The sequence below is a fragment of the Phanerochaete carnosa genome (genome assembly GCF_000300595.1).
Source record: "Phanerochaete carnosa HHB-10118-sp unplaced genomic scaffold PHACAscaffold_8, whole genome shotgun sequence".
NCBI classification, from domain to species: Eukaryota; Fungi; Basidiomycota; class Agaricomycetes; order Polyporales; family Phanerochaetaceae; genus Phanerochaete; species Phanerochaete carnosa.
The window spans coordinates 1,246,336-1,268,324 of NW_006767635.1; the positions used below are offsets into that span (position 1 = coordinate 1,246,336).

Consider the following 21,989-nt stretch of genomic DNA (forward strand, 5'->3'; position numbering starts at 1 on the left):
ATGGCTTGTGCCAGCCATCGCATACCGAGCAACACTCTGTCTACCTGTAGACGTTCCAGTCCCATGAACATGTGCCGTGTGGTCTCTTCTACACATGAAATAATATAAAATTCGCAGATATCTGACGTTTTGGGGGATTTTAGAGGGTCGGCACCTTTTTACGAGGTATAAAAGCTCGGGCTGGTTTTCTACGAATCCCCGACGCGCCGCAGGTTCCCCAAAACTTACACTCACTTTGAACGGCTTGCCCATCTCTCTTCACTGCCACGCCGCATATCTTGCTGCACGAGATCCGGAAGTAGAATAAACTTGGAATATGGGACTGGGCTTGGTTGGCGATTCGAAAAGAGTCCGGTATCCTTGTGGCGTCGAAGTGACTCTTGGCGGCAATCATCCCGAATTTCCCGCGCCCCGTTGAGAGACGCCCTTCCTTTTGTATTCGAGAGCGCCGTGGGGAAGCGCTTACGGCTCTTGAAGAGCATCCGCGATGTTGTCTTCAGGCCCCGCACCATTCCTTGCCACGTCATCCCGTTATGTCTTTTTCTTCTTCACGCTCTTTTCATGCGCAAATGCGTCCCCTGTGTCTCGGAGAGACACTGATCCTAACTTAACTCCCGTCTCTGCAGGTCTCCTCGCTCTCGGACTCAGCCTGCCTTTCGTTGTCCTCGCGCTTCTGAAGTATTTGTATCTCAAGTATAGACGAGCGCATACAATTCACCACGGTCCGAGAAGCTCACCCTATGGGGAGCAAATTCTGTCGAGGTCGTCTGCCGACGTGCTGAGCGAGAAGTGCAGCTCCCCTCTGGTCGGTCTTGGTTTGGACGCATCTAGCGCGTCGGCCGCGTTTGCACCGCCTTCTAGCTTGGCTCCGACGATGTCGCGCAGCTTTTGGAGGCTCGATCGAACAACATTTCGTGCAGCTTCTGCAAAAGCAAATCTCAGTTTCCAGGGCTATCTCGTCGGCTTTCTGGGCTCACCAGCCTGGGAGGCGCGCATCACAGTTCGCGCGGACACAGTTGCTCGGTGTATGTCTCTTGTAAAATCCACGTGCGTCTCGTATCACTCTTTCAACAAACCCATAACTAACGTATTTGGGCAGCCCCGGCAGCTTACACCCAAGCACCTTCAGCCCGAGAAGCACGCTTAATCGCCACCCTAGCATGAGTCCCAACTTATCGCCCTATTTTACCGCAAGCGGATTCGCTCCCAGTTCTGTCTCCATCGGTTCTCGAGCACGTGCGACCAACTTGGGCTCCTTGAACTCCAAAGGCGGCACTGTGAGCTCGTCGGCGCGAACACGAGCTTCGACTACGAACGATGGAAGTCTCGCCGGACGCTCACACATTTCTGATGCCTCTGGCCCAAACTCAGGTTTCGGCTCCCATCGCTCTCGCAGGTCTCACCATCGAGCTGCTTCCGCGTCTGCACCTGTTAGTTCTCGCCGCGGGTCTGGCTCTATGTCTAAAGGCGCTCCGTCTTCCAGTTCTCGCTCGAACAGACAGTCTCAATCATCGAAGCATGCTTCTGCGTCCCTTAACACCCATACTCGTTCCCTCAGTTTATCCTTTCTCGAGATGGGCACGCCGGAGCTGGGTGTTCTGTCCGGCGCGACCAAAGAAGAAAACTTCGCAAAGGCTGCGGAGCGGGCTCTCAGCATTGTCACTGCCGCTGCCACTGTTCCCGACTCCTCCAATCTTCGTCTCGGCGCGGCCGCGACTGGCGCATCCACAGCAGCCCGCGGAAGCGATTTGGCCACATTAAAGACTAGCGGCGCTCGTGGCACGCTCACCGAGAGAGCGCCTTTCCTTTACGGCCCCTCCGCTCGAGAGGTTAGCAAGTTAACATTCGATAGGTCCAGGAGCATTGAGGACTGCTCCAGTGTTCACCCTGGCTCGCCGCCCTGTATCCCCCTTCCCTCCCCTGCCCCTGGTTCGTATCCGTATAGTCTTTCCTCACGTTCACTTTTCACGACTACCAAGAAATCTTCCATGACGAATGACATCTGGTCATCTTCCTCCATGCCGCATATATTGAAGCCGACAACGAATAGATCCGTTAATGAACTGGGAGAGAATGAATTGCCGGCTGCAGGTGCACGTTCTGAAGTCTCCCCATATCTAACACCGTACTATTTCTCGCCGCGTTTGGTTTCTTCACCAATCTCGCCAAACCCTCCACCACACGTTTCCCCGAATTTGGGTATATCATCCAACTTTTCAGTGTTGTCGCCGTCTCCGACTTGCCGTAAGTGTATCGTTCACTTTGCATCAATGTATACTTAAATCGAGGATTTGTCCACCATTCTAGAGGACTCGAAGGTCAATGGCGTTGCAGCCAATGTTGCGGGGGGTGCAACCCACAGAGAACGTGACACGATTATCCTACCAGCGTTATCTTCCTCAAAACCGCAAACGAAGTCGCCAGTGGCAGAGCCTAACAGCAAGCGCATTAGCGTCACCTCTGTCACGTCTTCATCTTCTGTACATGCATGCTTGACTTTCAGCGTCACTTCGCCTCTGCCTTCGCCGCCTGTCTCATCCTCTCCTTTGGACCCTCCATCTCCCCCTGAGACGCCGAATGAAGGCAAAAGTCCCTCAGCAGCCCCTTCTCCCACCCTGACTCAGGTTCTCGCCGAGAGGACGGCTTCTCCTGCACCCGAAGAGAAACGTCTGAACGTCACGTATCTCTTGCCAACGAAGAGCTCGCAGGCCAAGGTCGCCATCAAGCCTCTGAACATCATCCATAAGACTTTGCCTTCGTCGGCTGACCGTGAGAAACCGGGCGAAGGCGGCACCAAGGACGCGAAAAGCTCGCATCGCAGGACATCGACCGTGGGTCTCGGAATCGCAGCTCCTAATCTGGCAAAGGTATCAGCGCGCTTGTCTCCGTCGCCCGGACGAGGCAGAATTGAACCGGAAGATACCTTCAACCCCTCGCTCAGCGGATGGGAGAGACATTATCGTGCCCGCTCACCTCCGTCAGAAAGCCCTGCGATGCCTGGTGCACTGCCCCCCACGCCCGCCCTCTATCACTCCGCCTCTCGTAGCCCGAAACCTGCGGTTAGCCCATCTCCATGGTTCGCGAATGCGAAGGTGTCCTCCACAGGCCGTCCTAGGAAGAGCGTCAGCGGACCATCGACGCCCAATCCAGACGAGTTTGGCGTGAACACCAGCAGCGAGAGGGAGGCCGCATATGCGATCAAGGGTGCCTCTAGCGAGGAGGTAGAAGGGATGCTTGTCTTCGAGGGCGGCACAAGCTCGGCACAGTCCAGCTCGGGTGGGAGCAAAGCGTCATCGCAGTCCTCACGCGCTGGTGTTGCGAGTGCTAAGTTGACAAGTACAGACGGCTCCAACGAGTCAAAGAACAAAGGCAAGAGCAAGGCCGAGTGCTCGTGGGAGCTCGATGACCTTATGGCGAGCGATGGCAAGCTCGACCTCGATGCCGTCACTGCCGCACTCGGTCTCTCTGCACGGCTCTCGCGCGGCAGCTCCATGTATGCGTCCGGTGAAGGCGACGAAGACGATTTCAGCATCGAAGCGCGCTCTGTGCCCTCCGCCGACGAAGATGGTGACGAGGTTGCAGGCGACAAAAAAGGTACCGAAAAACAAGAGAAGGAGACGAGCGTCGATAGCCTCGTGCGGCAGCATGGCAGCCAGCTGTATCCGATTATCGAAGAGGACTGTGTGTCGGAAAGCGCGATCGGGGACGACATCGACGGTCTCCCCACCTCGCGTACACATTCCATCGTTCAGGAAGGCTTACCCTGCATCGCAACGGACGCCCCAAGCAGGCCCATCTCCTATGTTATCGTTGGCTCGCGGCCCTCTGCCTCTGCAAGCTCGGCCGCCGCGCGCAACCTCGACAGGCTCGCCGTCCCCACGCTAGCGGACCTGCAGAAACTGAACATCCCCTTTTTGGCGCTCCCGCAGGCCTCGAGCACCGCGCGCAACAGTGCCGCGAGCGTCAGCACGGCGGACCTCCGCGGGAGCATCAACGAGAGCGTGCTCGACTTCGACCTCGGCCAGCTGAACCTGAACGTGCCCGACTTCGATCTCTCAGGCGTCTCTGGGTTCGAGGGTATCGACGGCGTGAGTCTGTTCGGCCTCGGGGACGAGCTGAGCAAATTCCAGCTGCCGGTGTCGAGGGGGGAGAAGAGCAGTCCGAAAGACGAAAGCCTCGCTTCTAGCGGCGTTGGCGTCGCCTTATGAGTTTATGTTCGTGATACGTTTTGGACTTGAACTCGTCTCCTGGTGATACCTGTTCCAATTGTACGACTTACTGTACGTTTAGCTTAGTGTAGACCGTCTCGTGTTTGACATAGATTATGTATCATAGTTCCTCTGTATATCAAGTCGAGAGTATAATTCCTACCACTACATACAGTAGTCACCCGTAATGTACAGATCCAAGAAATACAATCTGTTGTAATGTCCATCGTACAATTACGCAAGTACTCGACTGAAACATACAAAAGGTTGCTTGGGTCATGGCCTACCAAAGTACGCCGTGATCTTCGACCGATCTGCCTTTGTTGACGACTTGGCGGACTTCTTTGCTGGTGAGAATTTCGCAGAATCTTTCCTCTTTGGCTACACGGGTACTCAGATTCGCTGATTTCAAAGACCCAAAGAAACTCACCTTCAGCGACGGCGTCCCGTGCGAAGCCTATGAGCATGTCGGTTGAGCGCGAATCTGACTAATACAGCCGAACAAAATCCTCACCGACTTTCCAGGACTCTTGATATTGCGGCTGTGGCTTGCCTGGGGTGCATTGATGTCCAAGATTTCTATCTCGTCATCTTCCCAACTATTCATCTTCTCCGTCTTCGGCTTCACATCCTCCTCCTCTTTGACCTCCTCCTGATCTTCACAAAGATCGACGACCTCTTTCACATGACCCTCTTCGTCCTTGACTTCCGAGTTCGACTTTGACTGTGACTTCTTCGGAGACGAAGTGCTTGGCATCTTCTGCGGTACTGGCGATGCACTGCGCTTGCGCTTGGTCGGGGTCTTCGCCTCGGCTTTAGTCTGCTGGGATGAACCCGAGGAAGAGGGAAGAGCCTTGGCCGTCTGGCGAGCAAACATCGCCTGGATCCCGTCGGGGCGCGCCGCAAGCGGTTGTATGAACGTCGGGGACTCTTCGCCGACCTTTCCGACCTCTTTCGGAACTGGGTAGCTACGCCACGACCTGATTAGAAAGGCAGTCTAGTCAATACTGATAAGTTGGCGCACCAGGTGAGCGGCTCGCCGCGGTACGGCTGCAGCAGGTCGACGACTGTGCTGTCCCACTTGTGGTGCTCCGTGTCGAGCCACATGTGCAGCGCCTCCGCCGTCTGGAGGATGACTGGCTGGCGGTCGTGCAGCCAGCTCATGTCCTTGCATGCGTCCGTCGTGACGATCGTGAAGCTGTACAGCGGCTCGGTCTGGCCTGCGCGGGCGTCAGCCAGTCAGACTCACGAGCACATCCGATGACGAGGACACGCACCCTCGAGCGCGACGACGTCCCACAACCCCGCAAGAAGCATCATCCGCCCGTCGCTCTGCTTCGCGAAATGCGGGAGGCGCTCCCGGCCCTTCTTCAACCACTCGTAGTACCTTCGCGCCTTTCAGTGCCCTCGATGAGCATTATTCTGAAGAGAGAACACACCCTTGACACGGCACGGCGCAGCGCCGCCAGCCGCGGAGGCTCTTCCACATGCCGGTGCCCTCCTCGAGTGCCTCAGAGCGCGCGTTGATGGTGTTCAGCGTCAGGTCCTCGTACTTACTCCAATGCGGGACCAGCCCCCACTTCATCGTGTGCAGTACGAGCCCGTCTTGTGCTGCGGCCTCCTCAGAGTGCTCAACACCGTGTGCCTCGCCGGCACTCCCGTCGCCCAACGCGTCGCTAGCGTCATTCTCGGCGTGAGCAGATTGGGCGGTACCGTCCTGAGAGCGTCGTATGACTGGAGCCTGCGAGCGCGGCGCAATATTGTATCGAGGGACAAAGTTGCCCTGGTCGACCCAGTCGCCTATCTCGATGTTGTAGCCTTCCATGGCCTGGATCTCGTCGTGCTGCCGTATCAGCGATGAGCGACGGATTTGGTGGTACAGAGGCAAAGAAGCTAGTGGGAACGTACGAGAAGTCTGAGAGCGAAGCGGCCGCACATTGCGTCTCAAGTTTCGCGAGTACGTAAAGTTTAAATGCGCGTTTCGCGATAACTGGCAGTGTCGTGATTACGCGCGACGACCGTGATGAGGGCTGAAGGAGTCGATTGCAAGCAGGGTACCTCTCAGATGCGTGTCGTCGTTTACCAGTTCCTGGGAGGTTCAGCGGTGTCACATCCCAAACGTTTGCAGTATTTCGAGAGCAGACCGTAGCGGAGGTGGTTGCGAATCAAGAGCAAAGCGGGGCCGATCAGGCAAGGCACGATCAGCTTCGTGGCGTCAGTGTGATATCATCAAGACAGGGGCATACCGGACAACAGAGTACACTCGCACACCAGCACGGCTCGCTGTACAATTTAAAACAGACGCACATGTATATCCTATACTACCAGTAGTGTTACAACGTCGAGGTCAGAGGTACCAAACAGAAATAGATGAAAGTTAGATATCATGCAAATAGCTAGAGATACGAGCATAGATCGAAAGTGAGAAGTATCATGAAGACGATGACAAGGCGTTGAGAGCGCCAGTGCCACAACCTCCGGTTCAGTCACGCATTACGGCGACGTGTAGTATTCACAGCATGTGTCAGCCTTTGCCTCTTTCGCACAGCAGCAGAGGCAGAAGGCGATGACGGCTGATCAATTATTTCGACCGAAGGCGAGCGCGACCGCCTTCGCTTTGAAGCACTCGACGTGCCTGGAGGTCCCGGGGTCTTGGCAGCCCCCCGAAACCCTGACCCAGGTTTGAGAGCGAGACGGCGCGTAGGAGTCTGGGGGTTGCCAGAGGAAGGCATTGCGACCGCTTGCGCTCGGGAAGGCGTTGTAGGCTGCCGAGCAAAAGCGGCCTTAATGCCATCGATGCGCTCTGAGATCGGAAGCGTCATAGAGGGAGAGCTTGAGCATTCACGCTCAATTCGGGAGAGCACTTGATAACTGAGGCCACTATCAGCGTGTTCACATGGTATTTCAATCATGGGAAAGACTCACTTCGTCATCAGCGAATCCACCTTCGTGCTGGGCGCAATAAGTTCCGCTAGAGTCTCGTTCCACTGTAGCGAACTGGTGTCCAGCCAAGAGGTGAGAGCTGCTGAGGTTTGCAAAACCACGGGAGTCAAACATCTACTCTGGCTGTTATGGTTTGAAACCAAGGGCACAAACGAGTGCACCATGTTTCCTGTCCAAAAGCGTGAGCAAGTCTTCATAATTATAGCGGGAGGTACTTACCTTCGAGCTGAGTAACATCATATAGGCCGGCAAGGAGGACTAGGCGTGAATCGGGGTGCTTGAAGTAGTACGGAACCAGTTTCTTGTCCTTCTTGCGCCATGCATAAAATCTGAGACCGAGAGGGAGTGGATGAGCTCTTGTAGAAACAAATGTTCACTGACCGACCCTTGACAAACCAACACGCATCTCCTTGTTGCCCGAAGCATGACCCACAGCGAATTTGTACCGCTGGCAACAGATTGGCTGTTGGCTACCGTGCGAAGGCCAGCACCATGCAGACCCCATCGCATGGTGTGCAAGACACAAGTCCGGGCTGTCTCGGTCTGCTGTCGAAGGATGGGAATAAAGCTATTAGGCCCTAGGTTGTGAGAGCGTATAAAAGCAGTTCTAGACAGCAATTGTCCAGGGGAACTGTCATAATCAGCTGCCAGTCTCGCTTTGATATCCGCAGGCTGACCGAGAGCGTTGTCAGCAAGGGAAGCGGTAAATACGATCTGAAGAGACTTGCCTCCAAGTCCAATGTGAGCTTAAGATGAAGCAGACCCATGGCAGTGGATATGTTATCTTGGGGTTTGGGGGATGCTCGTTTGGTATCGTTGCGGAGGAAAGAGGCGCGGCGCAGGAGCTTTTCCCCGCACGGAGTTTATATTTCTCGGCAAATGCCGCCGCAGCGTCGGCACCGAGTCGTAATGCATGACTAGTTGAGCACTTGAGCACCGCATAATGGTGACCTGCTCATAGCTCTAAAAATTTTGGCCTGCACCACCGTTTCTTCAAACTTTCATATTCAAGGCTCAATTCTTCTTCAAGCGCTGACACATGATCGGAGGCCGCGAGGGGCAGTGAGACGTAGTACTAGTACTGGTACAATCAGGTTATTTTGGGTATACATAGAGGAGGCAGTAACGACTATATGAAGGTAGTGGTTCTTGTTGGATGGGAAAGCCTCGCAGCCGGTCTGTTGACTCTGTTCCACATATATCAGCGGTATGGCCCCCTCCACTTCTTCTGAATTATGAGAACCATGAGAAATACTGTTTCGTACCGTGACCAGAGCATGACTAACCTCTGTAGTACTATGTGTCGAGTCCGTTCTCGAGTCTACCGCCGTCTGGATCTGGATCTCGAGCAAACGCTTTAGACAGCTATCAATTTCGTGTCTAATACCCGCATCGTCTGGTGTACTCACCGTATCGCTGACTCCGCTCACAGGCTGCACAGATGCACGATTGGGGCTAACGACGGCATTGAGGGGAATGGAAACAGCGCCCCCTGAACCGAAACCGCGCAGCTTCTCGCGAGCGTTCAGCGTACCCAGAAGGGAGTTCATGAACACTGCAGACAAGTTGTAGCACAAATTTACCAGGACATGCGCATGACTTACGCTTAGGCAGCACGAAATAGAAGGCGATGAAGACGAAGTTCGCTGGCATCGTTGCATACTGTCGGTTTCAAGGTTAGTTCTCGAAGTTATTCAAATTGTGAGATATTCATACGGCGACAAGCACACATATAGCGCACAGACTACGGTTGGAAATCGTCAGTTCAGCGCTTTGCGTGCATAGGTCGGATTTTACCTCGTCAAAAGACCAGTATTAATGCTGTATACTATCATCAGCTGAACTATTGAGTCCGTTCTACGACAATTGTCAGGATAGATCGAACCAGATTCGAGATTGACAGGTAACGTACCGCCGAAAACCTGTCCGGCGCTTTGTGAGGAAGTAACACAGGGCCGCCGCAATGGTAACGTCTGCAACAACACCCGTGCCGAATGCCGTGTACAGGACCCACTGGGACTTTCGTTAGAGAAATGTTAGCTAAACCGGAATGAAGCTAGCTTCACCGAGATGCGGGAGAACCCTGCGTACGTTCCGATCCGGAGACTTCATGAAATGTTCTGAGGCAGCATTCTTTCTGGCAAGTAACACTCTAACTGCTTACCCTCTGATGGGGAATTCTGGTGTGACGTTAGCAACACAGGGTATTACACTTCAGTGGACGGACTTTACCGATGCTACAGGCTACAGGCAGGGAGTCAGCATACAGCTCTGGACCGCCACAGAACTCGGACCCACCGAAGCAGACAAGAGACGGCAGAAGCTGGTGAATATGATTAGCCATGGTAAAACTTGTGACTACTAAGCCGCGGCTCACAATGGCAGGGACCAAGAGTTGCTTGCCTTGGCTGACTAATTATCGAGGTCAAGCACCCATAAGCCGAGATGAGGAATTTACGACTCTAACCTAACCATACTCTATACGCGAAGATCCTGCGATAGAGTTCAAGGATTGCTCAGCGACAACAACGCAAAGTACGGACCCTCTGATCGTGACGTCGCTAACGCCCTAGTGACCGAAGTCGGTCAGGTTCGTAGCTAACTCAAGAAAATCACCTTGCGACGCACTGTGATCATAACGTGGGCCTGAAACGAAAGTGAATACCAAGTGTCTCGAAGCCAATTGAACTGATGGCTCTTACCATTATAGTTCTGTAAGTCATCATTCAGAACGTTTCTCAAGGATAGTAAAGCACGAAGATATCTTACTTGGTGACGTACAGCATTGCAAGAGGGTTGGCGAAGTTGGTCACGGCATAGAAGTAGATGGTATGGCAGATCAGGGCAATGTGCACGGTGTCTAACACCCTAGAGTCATCTCTTAGACTCCATACGGTAGCAAAAATTTTCAGTGCGACGTACCACAAAAACATAACCTGCAAAATTCTCGTTATCCACCATACGCTTGGACATGGAGTTTAGACTTACTAGGGAACGTAACATGCGACCATCATTGTAACGTTCGAAGAATATGTAGACCTGGATGCTAGTGAAGCCGTACAGACTGCACACCGTCAGCTACAGTTTGCTGCCGGTATAGCGGGAGAGACAAACATGGCTGCAAGGACATTGCCTGATGCAGTGGTCGGTATTACGGGAATTTGGTGTTGATATTGTCTGACGCACCAATATACGCTGCTCCAAGCGTGTTATCAAGATGCAGGGCCGGCAAGGGGGGGCATGAGTCCGCCATCTTAGAGCTGGTTTGGCGAGGGCGAGGGCGACCATACGCTGCATGTGCCTGCCTCTTATAACATATGCGTTGCCTTGCATTTGACATGAGCATCCTGGCCCCTTGAATTACACACGAGAAGATCTCCTCGTGAGAACGGCGATAGTGACCTGTCCCCTGGAGTGTATGACCGGACTTTCTACCGAGACATCGTGAGACTGGAGTGTCTGGAGTAGCGTGTAACAGAAGCATTCGGCAGCGTGGCCGTATCGACCTAGCAGCTGCTTACGACTCCCGCCGGGAAGCATTTCCCAACCGGTGCTGCCGAGAAGCGAACAAGCGACCCCGGAAGGCTGGCTGTGTGTTTCTAGCATAACCCAGAGTGCATCCTTTGGTCTTAGGGTGTGTGAATGCGAAGTGAAATGTAGACGGGTGGGCGTCATATGATCAGCTCAGGATTGACATCCTCGGTGACATACGTCATAGTCAACAGATGATGATCGTATTCGCTGAATGCCTCCGTAGTGAGTTTCACTGATAGAACGCTTCGGAGCCGTTTGTACCTGAGGTCTGGGTGACAATCCAACATTCAATGTCTGCTCATCTGTCGTCAGCTTTGCATCTAGGATGTTGAAGCATGGATAGTTGCCATACCGGGATGATTGTTCCCATATGCGATGCAAATTATGACAGTTGCAAGGAATATACCGTGATACGAAACATTACCTACGCAAACTATGCCTCGCTCTTTGTCTTCCGTTTTTAGTGCTTTCTGCCTATGAGCGACCCAATCTTGTTACCTAATTTGTTAAGCTCTGACATCCGCCGTTTCTTTCGTTTCGGCTACTCCTTGTCGGTCTCCTCTCTCTTAAAGTCAAGTAGAGACAGCAGACGCTCTTATATATTTTGTCCAACCGCGAGCCCTAGTTCCTATGTGAGGAGAGATATAAATATGAGGACGAGGAAGAAACACAGATTGCTGCTCCTACCGGTGAGCCACATGCCACTCAGCGATCTGGACACTTGGTCGAGAACTCGACGATTCAAATGCTTCTGACGCGCTGAAGCGCGTCTTCCGGAAGCACAGCTCGAGTCGACCGTCCTTCGTCTTCGTCTTCTTTTTCTTGATCTTAACGAGATCTTCAAACTCCTTCCGCTGCTGCTCGAACAGCTTGCCGACCTCCGGGCTGTTGGGCTCAACGCACAGTACGTAAAGTGTGTCAGAATGCTTACTCGTCTCGAGGAAACCGTAGCCTCTACTATGCTCTTGGCCAGCGACTAGGTCGACGCGCTCCTGTTGCCGTACAACCCTAATTTGTTTGGCCCTATTGTCGCGACCCCCTTCGTCTCTGTCCTTGCCTTGCCCTTGCCTTTCGCCGATGGCGCTTCGGCATCCTCAGCGTCGACAAAGAGCTCTGTGGGCTCATCTTTTGCCAGGCCATTACTCGCGCCAGCCTTGATCTCGGCTTCGAATACCCGGAGAGCATGTATGCCCAAACGCTCGAGCATGCGCTCGGTCACGAATAGAGGGAGTTGTTGGACGCTCAAATGCGTCTGGGAAACGCAGAGGGAGAAGGGCCGGAACGCAATAATCCGCGCCGAGTGCTGAAGGAGATCGTGCGCTGCTCGATCTCGGTAGAGGGTAAGTCTTTGGCTGCGGGGTATTGGGTAGGATGACTGCCAGACTAAATGTTAACGTGGGACCATGTGGAGTATGATTGGGAACTTAATGCCTTCCTTGAGAAGGTACAGGTCGCTCTTGTCAGCTCTCTCCCGTTATTTCTCACCCGCTTCCTTCAACTTTCCGGCTTCTTCTCCTGTCCCAGCACGGATAACGTCCACGAGGTTCTATGCGATTGAAGCATACGGACCAGGTTCGGGGGCTTGAAGGGATGCTGCTAAACCGAGATGTTAGCATATATGCACTGATTCCGGCCATTAGGCGGGACTCACTACCAATATGCCTTGGCGCTCATGGTCTTTTTACAAAGGCCCTCGCTCTGTTCAATAGCCTTGTTCACGTGCTCCCTGTTCCAGAAGCAGACGGAATCAGTACCTCAAGACTGACCCGTTTCATGATTGGAAGCAATTCTGGCGTGCCAGATAAGTTTCAACGCCCGGAAGTTGCAGATGACAACATGAGACGGGTACGAAGGTAGCATGAGAATACACACATGGTTCGAAGCCTGTCCTCGGTAGCCTCAAATGGAGCATGTCGTACCAACTTCTGGCAACGGCAGCTGTGGTCGTCCAGGCTTCACGTCTAAACTTTCACCGTCGTCTGATACTCTCTTCCCGTCTCCACTCTCACTATCGCCCTCTCCTTCGCCTTCCCGCATACCTTCCTCCTGCAGTTCCACTTTTACCTCTTTCCACTTATCCTAACTCAACGCTCAGTCTACCGCAATCCTTCATGTCGCTCCGGACTCCTCCCATTCTCTTCGTACCCTTCCTCGTGGCCCTCTGCTGCCTTCCCTTTTGCTCTCCTACTCTTTCCACTGAATCTGTACCTCTCACGTACAAGGCTGTTCGTCAAACCAGCGCAGATCTTCGTGCTGTTCGTGCCTTCCTCTGCGCCCTTTTTTGCAGAGGTGCTACCCAAACGAGTATCCTGTTGTGCAGCGTTTGGAAGGTTCGTCGGTCCTTTCGTTCTTCGGCTCAGTGGGCTGAACAAGTGGACCGCATATTGAATGGAAAAAGCCGCAAGTCAAGAAGACGGAGTGAAAATCAGGGTCAATGGTATCGAAGGGCGGGTTACGACGATGAGCAGCTTGCTCTGTGCGAAGCAGGGATCTTCCCGGGAACCTTGGAGGACAACGGGTCTCCGGCAGTCACTTTCGGAGCTTTGATGAGGCCTTCAAGACGCTGTTTGGAAGCAGAAGAGAGCAGCGCGTCTTTGAATCATTTCGAGAAAGCTTCCAATACAGCTGCAGGGGTGGGGAAGAGAACGTGTGCCGCGGAAGTCTTCCTTGTTGTTGATGTTTGCGAGGTATCTACGCTATTAAATTCGCGTACCTTCTTCCATAGTACTTTTGGGTCCATACCCTGTGGCGTGAGGGTCGCGGGGGCCGGAAGGATCTCAGACCTCCGCAAACTTAGCGTGTCTGGCTTCTATTCTATCAGACCGTCGGAAGCCTGCTTCTTGTCTTTGCAATGATATAACAGGAATCTTGAGCGGAACGGAGACCTCAAACAATGCACGACGCACCTTACTGCCCGTCCACCGTACATACAACTGTCTGCCGCCCAGTATCAAAGCTTCGCAGAGAGCGAAGGAGACGTAATCGGCGCCTTTCAAAGTTCTGATCCTCTGCTCAAAACCATTCGAGACCAAGAGCGTAAACGTGGGTTGAAGTGGACACTTTAGCTCATCAGTGATGGAGAAGCGGTAATGCGACACACCGACGAGACTTATGCTCGTTGCCATTTCTCCATTCTTCTTCTTCTTCTCTCTTCCCATCTCTCCCAGGATATTGGACGCGTTTTACGTCTAGACGAAAGAGTGAGTGACGAGTGAGAGCCGAGTTGATGAACTCGCGAAACGAAATTGTGTCAAGCGCGAAGGAGGCGCTAATAACCAGAGTACTGGAGAACGACCCGTCCGTGGAGGTCTACTTCACGAACCGTTGTCAATAGTAAACAAGCGTCCCTTGCAAGGAGAAGCTATGGAGGACACTACGATCGTTCCAGCCGTGCTCCTCAGACATTCTGCCACCATGGCGCTGACCTGGAATCTGTCCCCGGTGGGCACTTCTGACCTCGGGCGCAGACTGTCATATGCATCGGAGACCACAGGGACACAATCGAGGAGTGTCTCGAAGGGCGCCGGGTGCGCTCCAATTTAAGTTTGGCGTATGACGAGCTTTACCACAGTTGTGAATCTATACATTTCGTTTCCGTCAATTTTTCAAGTGCGTTCATTGTTAAAACATTCTATATACAGACGCAAGAAGAAGAAATGGGCTTGACTGTCGTTATAACGCCAGAACCGCAATGAATCTATGGGGAATACCGTCCGAATATCATTGCTTACGCCCCAATATGTACGAAGTTGACCCATCTCTCCACGCTAACTTTGCGTCGCCGCATCTCCTTCGTAGCTGAGCACAGCGCTCGCGCTGCCTTCTTGAATCCGACCTCTGATGCATGGGTCGCGTCTTCATCGTCTTTCTCTGCAAATATCGCGCGATAGAAGTAATCGGCGAACATCGGCCCATCATCGTCCTGCAGCTGCCAAACCGTCCCCACCACGCTCCGGAACCCAGAGAACTGCATCGCAGCCGCCAGGTGAAGCGACTCGTCCATCGCGCTGTCCTGTGTCTGCTCGGCGGTGTGACATGCCGACAAGACGGCCAGTTCGGCGCTATGGAGGCCGGCCTTGACGATGTCGAGTAGCGTGAGCCGCTCGCCCCCGGAGAGGATGAGCGCCGAGTTGAAGGGATCTCTCGCTTCGAGCGTCCCGTGGCAGGCGAAGTGCACCCATGGACGCTCCGCAAGACCGGCGACCACCGTCTCGCGGTTGCATCCACTCCCGATGGCGAGCGTCAGCTTGCCCTCTGGGAAGCGACTGCGAAGGACCTCCACTTCTTTGCCCACCGCTTGCAGCGACTGGTCGAGTAGCGCAACTCCAAGAAGGCCTGCACGCTCTACTAGTCGGTAGCCACCAGCCGGCGCTGCTCGGGCTTCGATAAGTGCAGCGAGGGTCGGAGTGTAAGATGGGATGTATATGTCCGGGAGGTACACCTTGGACTTGGACGATTTCGAATCTGGCATCTTAAGCGGGCCTGCAGCGTGGAGCGGTAGCGCTGATACTACAGACGTCGGGTACCACCAGATCCTCGACCCTTTCTTGACTCCGAGCTCCTTCAGCTTCTCCATGACGGGAACGACGAGAAGATTGCCGAGGGACTTGAGCATCAGGCGTAGAACTCGATCGTACTCCTTCTGTGCCGAGCGCAGTAAAACCTGGCGCATCTTGAGCAACTTGTCGGACAGTTCGACGGCTTGGTCGTAGAAGATGTCGGACAGCTGAACGCAGCTGAGGCTGTCGCCCGGGCCAAGAATGAGAGCATCCGAGCGATACTCGCTGTGGTTAACAATGATGACGGGGCCTTCTGCAGAGGCCGCCTTGAGTTTGTCGTAGGAAGGCGGCTTCAGAAAGTTAGGGAACTTGACACGAATCCGTTCGATGACCCCGTTCAGTTCCGCCGTCAGACGATGTTTCATCTCCAGCATATGCCCATACGAACCGTCGCCTTCTCCTATAGCCGAGCCTCTTATGAATGGATTCGCAGAAATATTGAGTGCCTCAAGCGCGCGACTCTTCCGCAGAAAAGTGTCTCGAAGATGGATCAGGTCTTCGTCGACAGCCAGTTGGTCGAGGGGAGTGCGCAGACGGCGGACATGGGACCAGAGCAATGCTCTTCCTTGCTCCAGCATCTCGACGGCGAGCTTGAGATCTCCCTGGCCGATTGCATACGCTGCGGCATTCGAAGGCAAAGACTTGACTTCTCGAACCGCGTCGTGCTGCATCCCCAATGTCGGGAAATATACGAAATTCCGCTCCAATAGCTCAAGACTCAGGCGGTAGGCCTCCAGTGTCGAAGGATGGTCTTGATTATGGGCCATGGTTGCCCAGTGCATCGCGGTGCGAAGCCGCTGTAGACAGTCAAGACCTAGTTCAGAAACCGCGCTAATCACGAGCGTGAATGTGAGTTTGCAGCTATGTTGAAGGACGACGTACAGCTCTCTTTCATGCATAATAGCGTCAGAGATATCCGCTTTGTTACCAGTGCTGGAATACCTGAGACTAAGAGCTGATGTGAGAACACACAATGACCTTCCACGCCCCAGGTGACTCAATTCTGGAGAGTAGGACGACAGCGCTCTTTGTGCCAGATCAATGCACTCGTCGAGGTCCTCCATTCTCCCAAGCGCCCTGTGTCGCTCGAGCAGAGCGATGCTCAGAAGTAGACCTTGGTGAATGGGTGACTGGTCTGGATAAAGAGATACGTCGGATAGGACTTCCTGGTAGCAGTCGATACCTTTGTCCAAGTCGCCATGCTCTCCAGCCTGCTTGTATCGTTGCATGTAGCACGAGGCAGAGTCGTAGAGGAAGAATTGCTCGAGCGGACAGAGCCGTAGTGCTTCCTCGGTGTACAGCATGAACTTCTCCAGGTCTTCGGGATCCTTCGTCTCCCTAAAACGGATGGAAAGAGACCACACCATAGAGCTCAACAAATTGATACGTTCAGGGAACTGTGGAACGTACAAGGATAACGCCTCGCGAAGAAATGAAATGGAACTATTCAAGCCCTCCAACTGTCTTGACTCGTTGTGATAGAACGATAGCCCAGCTAAAATGCGTGGGCGGCGGGAATGCCCTCCCGTACGCAATGACAGAGCTTTATAACCATACAGGACGCAGTCTGTGAGGTCGTCTGGCAGACCCGTCGGCATGAAGCGATCCAACAGGGCATCTGCCAGGGTGGAAATCAACTCCGGACGAATGGAGGAATTACCATCGGTCCAGGATTGTTGTAAGAGAGTCTTTGGCAGATGGCCCACGATACTGGTACGGTAGGAATGGCGCGGAGGACAGAGCGAAAGCGCTTCATAGGCGTAGTCGATGTTCTTGATGAGGTCCTCTCTTTCTAGGGCATAGAAGAAGCGCAGAGTGAGTGAGCCGGCCAGACGGTGTAGTATCACCATGCGTTCTGGTGCGCGAGAGCTGCATACCAACAGCGCTTCCTTCCCGCGCGCAACGCTTTTCTAGACGTCATCGAGAGCCTTGCAAGATCTGAAGCGGAAAAGCAAGGCGTCTGCTAGCCTACCGAGAGCTACAGCGCGAACGACGGCCCCAGATGGCAGCAGTCCGATGGCTTCGCGGAGGGAGGTTATGCTGTTGTCTATGTCTTCTTGTCTGCCGGCGAACTCGAAGCGAGCAAGTTGCGCGACGGCGAGGTTGATGAGCGGGTGCGGGCGGTCGAGATGGCCCAGTGGACAGAGCGTGAGCGCTTGGTTGCCGAGTTCAATGCACGTCTCCAGACCGGATCGTTCGCTCTCTCTCGCAGATATGGCGATGAGCGCAGGAACGAGGGTGTTGAGGAGCGCCGGTATTTCAGGCGAGCAAAGCTCGAGAGCATCACGAGACGGCGACGCCGATTGCTGCAGGTCCCCCGGGTCTCCGGTGCGCTCGGAACGGACTAGAAGCCCAGTAGCCATAGCCACCAGTGCTCGAGCACGATCGAGATGTCCCGTGAGGCAAAGGGAAACAGCTTCCTGTGCGTATTCGATTGCTACCTCTAAATCAGAAGGTTTGCCCCGTTCCCTGTATCTTGAAAGCAGCGACCGCGAGAGGATGTCCAGCGACGCATGCCGGGCGGGCGACTCCGGTGAACAATGTGAGACAGCTTCTTGGGCATGTTCAATGCACTGGTCCAGTTCGGGGGAGAGGCATGTATGCTTGAAGCTGCTGAGCATCAATGCAGCTACGGTGGTAAAAAATGTGGGCTGATCGTGGCACGTAGGGTCGAAAAGCGAGAGGGCGAGACAGCCGAACTCGATAGCGTCGGTCAGATCTTGGTATTTGCTGGCGTAACAGAAATGGGTGTGTGACGCTTTTGCGAGCGACAGCAGAGAATGGTAGCGTTCCGGATGACCGAGAGGACTAAGGAGAAGCGTCTTGTGGTGGAGGGATAAGGCCTCCGCCATATCTGTCGGTTGGCCGCGGAGCTCAAATCGATGGAGGAGCAACTCGGCAAGGGTATACAACAGTGTGGCGTCGGGCTCGCCCGTCGGTGAGAGGGATATCGCTTCCTGTACGGCAGTAATCGCGTCCTCGATGCCTCGGGGATTGTGAGCGCGCGCGAGGCGTGTGCATAGGGTAGATGGGAGTGTAGTTGGGAGCGTCACTCGGTTTACACCGATGCTGGGTTCATGGGAAAGGGCCACGTGAGTAGTTATAGTCGTATTATCCTCGCCGGGGGGTGGGACATCGGAGATGAGACTCTGTGAGGCTTCAGCATCAGGCCGGCATGGCAGGAGCAGTCGGCTCACCGGTTGGAGATTCTTGAGACCTTCCCGCAGCATAATTACTTACTACATCAAGATAATCACACCTAGTCAGTACGTGGAGTTAGCATTGAGCGCATGAGCAGCTACAGTACCAGAGAACAACGACCCAGGTGTTCCGAAGGTTACGCTCTTCGCCAACTATGCATATTGAACTCATCAGCTTTCAAATGGATACCAAATGTAGCATATTGACGCACTGGATAAATCAATCTCGAGCGCAGAGCAGACTATAATTCGAGTTGTTGGATCAGTGTTGCACGGTGAAGGACGAGAGACGTCGTCGCAAAGAGACCCGGGACAGACTTACAGCTCAAGCTGTGGTTGTTAAAAAGCGACGAAGAGAGTATGAGCTAGTTTAAACGCTATCGGGATAGTAGTCAGCAAAGACGTCGTACTGGTCGGAGAAATGCTGAATGTGCGGGGGAATGCGCAGAACGCATGAAGACGGTAGAGGCAGGCTTACCACGCCGGTAATGCTGAGTCTCGAGTACGACACAGGTGGGTAGGTGGGGGGGCTAGTAGACGACGAGGTGTCGAGTACAGGGTGAGCACTGCCTGGCATTGCCCATGTAGAACTATCACATACAGCCACGCAAGTCTTCCCTGCCAGCGGCAGATGACTATATGCATATCCCAGATATCGAACCTTGTACCCGAGGTGAATGGAGGCGCAGGTGCCGCCGACGACTCATGTGCATGCTCGCTCGCACGGAGTTACTTCGTGCGATATATCACTGGGTGGTAAGCGCACTTTTTTCCGGCGTAAAATTAGCCAAAAACTGATTCAACAAGGCGCCAACTTTCTCCGGTTTTCACCTGAAAAAAACTGAAGGCAAAACTCAGTTTTCCGCCAGTTTTACTGTGTTTCAGACCTTTTTGGCTGGTTTTGCACCAGTTTCTCCTCAGTTTGCATTGGCGTGAATTCGAGGAATAACTGGGCCTTGTTTAGCCACTTTTGCCTAAGTTTTCTCGAGAAAAAAACTGCTGTTGCTGCAGAGTCCGCCGGCATCTCGGCATCTCACTCTGGATGCCCGGAGGCGCCGAAAATCTCAGAACTTATCGCACGCTTCGCGCGAGTTGGCCCTCTGGCCTGCGGCTCTCAGGCCCCAGAGTCAGCGGATTGTCAAGGTAATCAACAAGCTGATAACCCGCCATATTCTCGGACTGAGCGCGACCAAACACCCGAACATGATCTATATACGTACCGATCCGACAGGAGTACGACCAGTTCGGATTCATGCTCTTCATGATCAGTGTGATCGTGACATGACTGGTTGATTGCATTCGCACAGTATGTGCGTCGAACTATGCAGGCGATAGACCGTGTATCCGAGCACAGAGTAGAGAATTTAATAGGCTCGACGTGAGACGACATGGCGTGTACGTCCCCATTCATGCTGTCGCCTTTAGCCATCTCTGCGAGGACATTCAATCCCAAAGGCGGCTCATATGGGATTCTTTGATAACACACATTGGGAATCCGTCTGACGGTGGATGCTTCCTCGGATGTCCGACTTTGCCTCCGCTCATGGCATCTGCAGCTCTACTCACGAAGCTATCGCCTGGCCACACGGCTAAGGTCGCTCAGACCATCTGGCATAGCATCCAAATGGCACACGCATCTGTACGGGCATTTTCGCCTCCCTCAGCCTGTGCCATGCACTGCCACAGGACTTTTTGATCGCAACGTTAGGTTTGTCCCATGTAAAAAGTCGGGTGATCTTCCCTAGCTTATGAGGCAGGTCTTCCGGCACGTTATCTGACTTGAAGCGACTTCCCTTCATACATACCGTGCTTTCAACTGGTATTCATCAATGTATGTATACACCAGACCATGCAAGTGCGGCATAGCATCTAGATAGATTCGCACGCCATATCTATGAGTGCCGCGTGGATGTACAACGGAGTTGCTCCCCACAGCCTTGCCGCGTACGCATCCTCGCTCGCCGGTGACTATGTTCGAGTGGTTCAAGAAACCGGAGGCTTCTCACAAGTACGTCGACCTGATCATGAAGGCGTCGTCCAGGTGGGCAAACTGGGACCCACCGAAGATTATCCAGGCGAGCGACAGTTTTATCCGAGCCTGTTTTCTGAGGCTGACCCCGTTGAAAATAGGCTGGTGACTTTGGCTACATCGACAAGAGGTCTGGCCAGTTTCAACGGACAGGGAATATCTACAAGCATCCCAAGACGGCCGATGGCGAAGAAGCACTCTGTGAATGTCCAGTCCACCGAGGACATCATAGCCACTAAGACATCCACTTGTCTAATGTGAACCAGGTAGACAGCGGTGCCAACGTCAATGCGTAAGCATATTTTAGCTGTGATTCGGCCAACTCTTGCTTATTCACTCGCAGAGGAGTTGGGAACGATGCAAATGTCAAATTTGCCGCAGAAATCAAGTTCGACAACTGTCGGGGTCATGCATAAACCGCGTATGAGCGTGGTGCCAGATGAGCTCTACCAAGCGACGGTGGACGACGAGTCTCTCAGGGCTTTCTTCGAAGACAAGAAGCTTATGCTCGTCATGGAATCATTCATATGTGACGGCTATTTTCTGTACCTGTCGAGCAAAAGTGAGTCCTTGCGGATGATTACTAGACCCATCTCCTAATGCACCGTGTTTAGAGGCAGAGATCATCTATGTAAGCCTGAACGCCAATGCCTCCATCACCGGGGGACCCTCTGCAGGCGCAAAAGCCTCTTGGGCAATGGAAGGTGGTTCTGGTACCTTTCGTAGAGGTTACCGAACAGGCACGGAAAGGTTTACGCCACTCTATTGCCTGAAGGTCGTCCAACCACCGCCCGGTAAACGGGGCGAGAGCCATCACCCCAACTTGTCACATAGGGGCACACCGTCGCCACTGCCCGGTCAACAGCACGAGAGCCCTGACTCTAACTCGCCACATAGGGGCACACCGTCGCTACTGCCCGGTAAATAGCACGAGAGCCCTAACCCTCGCGCAGAGTCCACAAGCTGGCCCTTCCGAAGCTGCTCCTGTCGCTTCAGCTGTAGAGCTGACGGGGCCCAATGGGCCCTCCTTCACAGTAAGGCGAAAAAGAAATATTCGGTGGGTGTTCACATGCTTATGCACTGGAACGATCTAAACATCTTCGCTTCAGTTAACAAACGAGCAACTGAAAGGGATCAAGCCTATCAGCATCGACCCATTCACCACTCTCTATCATGCTACGAGTTAGAGCCGCGTACAGGGCGTTTGTCTCTGCTTCATTACGCGGCATGTGGATTCAGAACAGCAAGATAGATGTTTTGAATAATGCAGCAGGGCGGAAAAGTGATACGAGCTGGTTGAAGCCAGCTCCGAAGCTTAGAAATGATTGGCGCCTTCTTCGTGGCGTTCGGCCAAGCCCCACTAGGTCGCATTTCAACGGTGCCGAACTTACTAGGCATCGTGTATATCGCGTTTAATGTCGTATCTCACGAGCTAGCGCGAACACGCTGTTATACTCTTGTTCCTTTACATGAACTAACGATGAACGACACCTCGACAGAACTTGTGCGTCGGCCA

General features: G+C 53.6%; 9 protein-coding genes across 9 annotated transcripts; 4 read left to right on the forward strand and 5 right to left on the reverse strand.

The window, feature by feature from the left end:
• Positions 1-469: 469 nt before the first annotated feature.
• Positions 470-2,282, forward strand: PHACADRAFT_149364 (uncharacterized protein; the record flags this gene model as incomplete). Its single annotated transcript, XM_007398864.1, has 3 exons — positions 470-1,047; positions 1,100-1,676; positions 1,764-2,282. Exons 1-3 carry the CDS (start codon positions 488-490, stop codon positions 2,280-2,282), a joined length of 1,656 nt encoding a protein of 551 aa, XP_007398926.1. The 5' UTR covers positions 470-487.
• PHACADRAFT_261104 (uncharacterized protein) lies at positions 2,279-4,608 on the forward strand. The gene has a single exon (XM_007398865.1). The coding sequence runs from the start codon at positions 2,994-2,996 to the stop codon at positions 4,206-4,208; it is 1,215 nt and encodes a 404-aa protein (XP_007398927.1). The 5' UTR covers positions 2,279-2,993; the 3' UTR covers positions 4,209-4,608.
• A 5-nt stretch (positions 4,609-4,613) lies between these two features.
• PHACADRAFT_149369 (uncharacterized protein) lies at positions 4,614-6,370 on the reverse strand. Its single transcript, XM_007398866.1, has 5 exons — positions 6,117-6,370; positions 5,648-6,051; positions 5,486-5,595; positions 5,233-5,428; positions 4,614-5,188 (listed from the first exon to the last, which is right to left on the reverse strand). The coding sequence occupies exons 1-5, from the start codon at positions 6,144-6,146 to the stop codon at positions 4,666-4,668; spliced, it is 1,263 nt and encodes a 420-aa protein (XP_007398928.1). The 5' UTR covers positions 6,147-6,370; the 3' UTR covers positions 4,614-4,665.
• Positions 6,371-6,694: 324 nt separating this feature from the next.
• On the reverse strand, positions 6,695-7,814 carry PHACADRAFT_101047 (uncharacterized protein; the record flags this gene model as incomplete). Its single annotated transcript, XM_007398867.1, has 5 exons — positions 6,695-6,916; positions 6,947-7,079; positions 7,134-7,342; positions 7,387-7,480; positions 7,537-7,814. Coding segments are annotated over 5 exons (936 nt in total), but the record flags the coding sequence as incomplete, so codon positions are not given.
• A 538-nt stretch (positions 7,815-8,352) lies between these two features.
• Positions 8,353-10,404, reverse strand: PHACADRAFT_198638 (uncharacterized protein; the record flags this gene model as incomplete). Its single annotated transcript, XM_007398868.1, has 20 exons — positions 8,353-8,379; positions 8,438-8,506; positions 8,561-8,706; positions 8,756-8,813; positions 8,868-8,895; positions 8,949-9,008; positions 9,064-9,164; positions 9,218-9,257; positions 9,316-9,331; positions 9,384-9,395; positions 9,450-9,474; positions 9,529-9,563; positions 9,624-9,720; positions 9,780-9,797; positions 9,854-9,863; positions 9,921-10,019; positions 10,074-10,087; positions 10,140-10,215; positions 10,266-10,284; positions 10,338-10,404. The coding sequence occupies 20 exons, from the start codon at positions 10,402-10,404 to the stop codon at positions 8,353-8,355; spliced, it is 1,017 nt and encodes a 338-aa protein (XP_007398930.1).
• Positions 10,405-11,147: 743 nt separating this feature from the next.
• On the reverse strand, positions 11,148-12,184 carry PHACADRAFT_261109 (uncharacterized protein). The gene is made up of 3 exons (XM_007398869.1): positions 11,617-12,184; positions 11,373-11,563; positions 11,148-11,313 (listed from the first exon to the last, which is right to left on the reverse strand). Exon 1 carries the CDS (start codon positions 11,890-11,892, stop codon positions 11,662-11,664), a length of 231 nt encoding a protein of 76 aa, XP_007398931.1. The 5' UTR covers positions 11,893-12,184; the 3' UTR covers positions 11,148-11,313; positions 11,373-11,563; positions 11,617-11,661.
• Positions 12,185-12,317: 133 nt separating this feature from the next.
• On the forward strand, positions 12,318-13,738 carry PHACADRAFT_261112 (uncharacterized protein). Its single transcript, XM_007398870.1, has one exon. It carries the CDS (start codon positions 12,797-12,799, stop codon positions 13,538-13,540), a length of 744 nt encoding a protein of 247 aa, XP_007398932.1. The 5' UTR covers positions 12,318-12,796; the 3' UTR covers positions 13,541-13,738.
• A 551-nt stretch (positions 13,739-14,289) lies between these two features.
• PHACADRAFT_211831 (uncharacterized protein) lies at positions 14,290-18,837 on the reverse strand. The gene is made up of 7 exons (XM_007398871.1): positions 18,657-18,837; positions 18,552-18,597; positions 18,442-18,483; positions 17,217-18,393; positions 16,655-17,036; positions 16,127-16,582; positions 14,290-16,075 (listed from the first exon to the last, which is right to left on the reverse strand). The coding sequence occupies exons 3-7, from the start codon at positions 18,472-18,474 to the stop codon at positions 14,413-14,415; spliced, it is 3,711 nt and encodes a 1,236-aa protein (XP_007398933.1). The 5' UTR covers positions 18,475-18,483; positions 18,552-18,597; positions 18,657-18,837; the 3' UTR covers positions 14,290-14,412.
• Positions 18,838-20,338: 1,501 nt separating this feature from the next.
• Positions 20,339-21,401, forward strand: PHACADRAFT_186712 (uncharacterized protein; the record flags this gene model as incomplete). Its single annotated transcript, XM_007398872.1, has 3 exons — positions 20,339-20,723; positions 20,781-21,035; positions 21,088-21,401. 3 exons carry the CDS (start codon positions 20,339-20,341, stop codon positions 21,399-21,401), a joined length of 954 nt encoding a protein of 317 aa, XP_007398934.1.
• Positions 21,402-21,989: the final 588 nt, after the last annotated feature.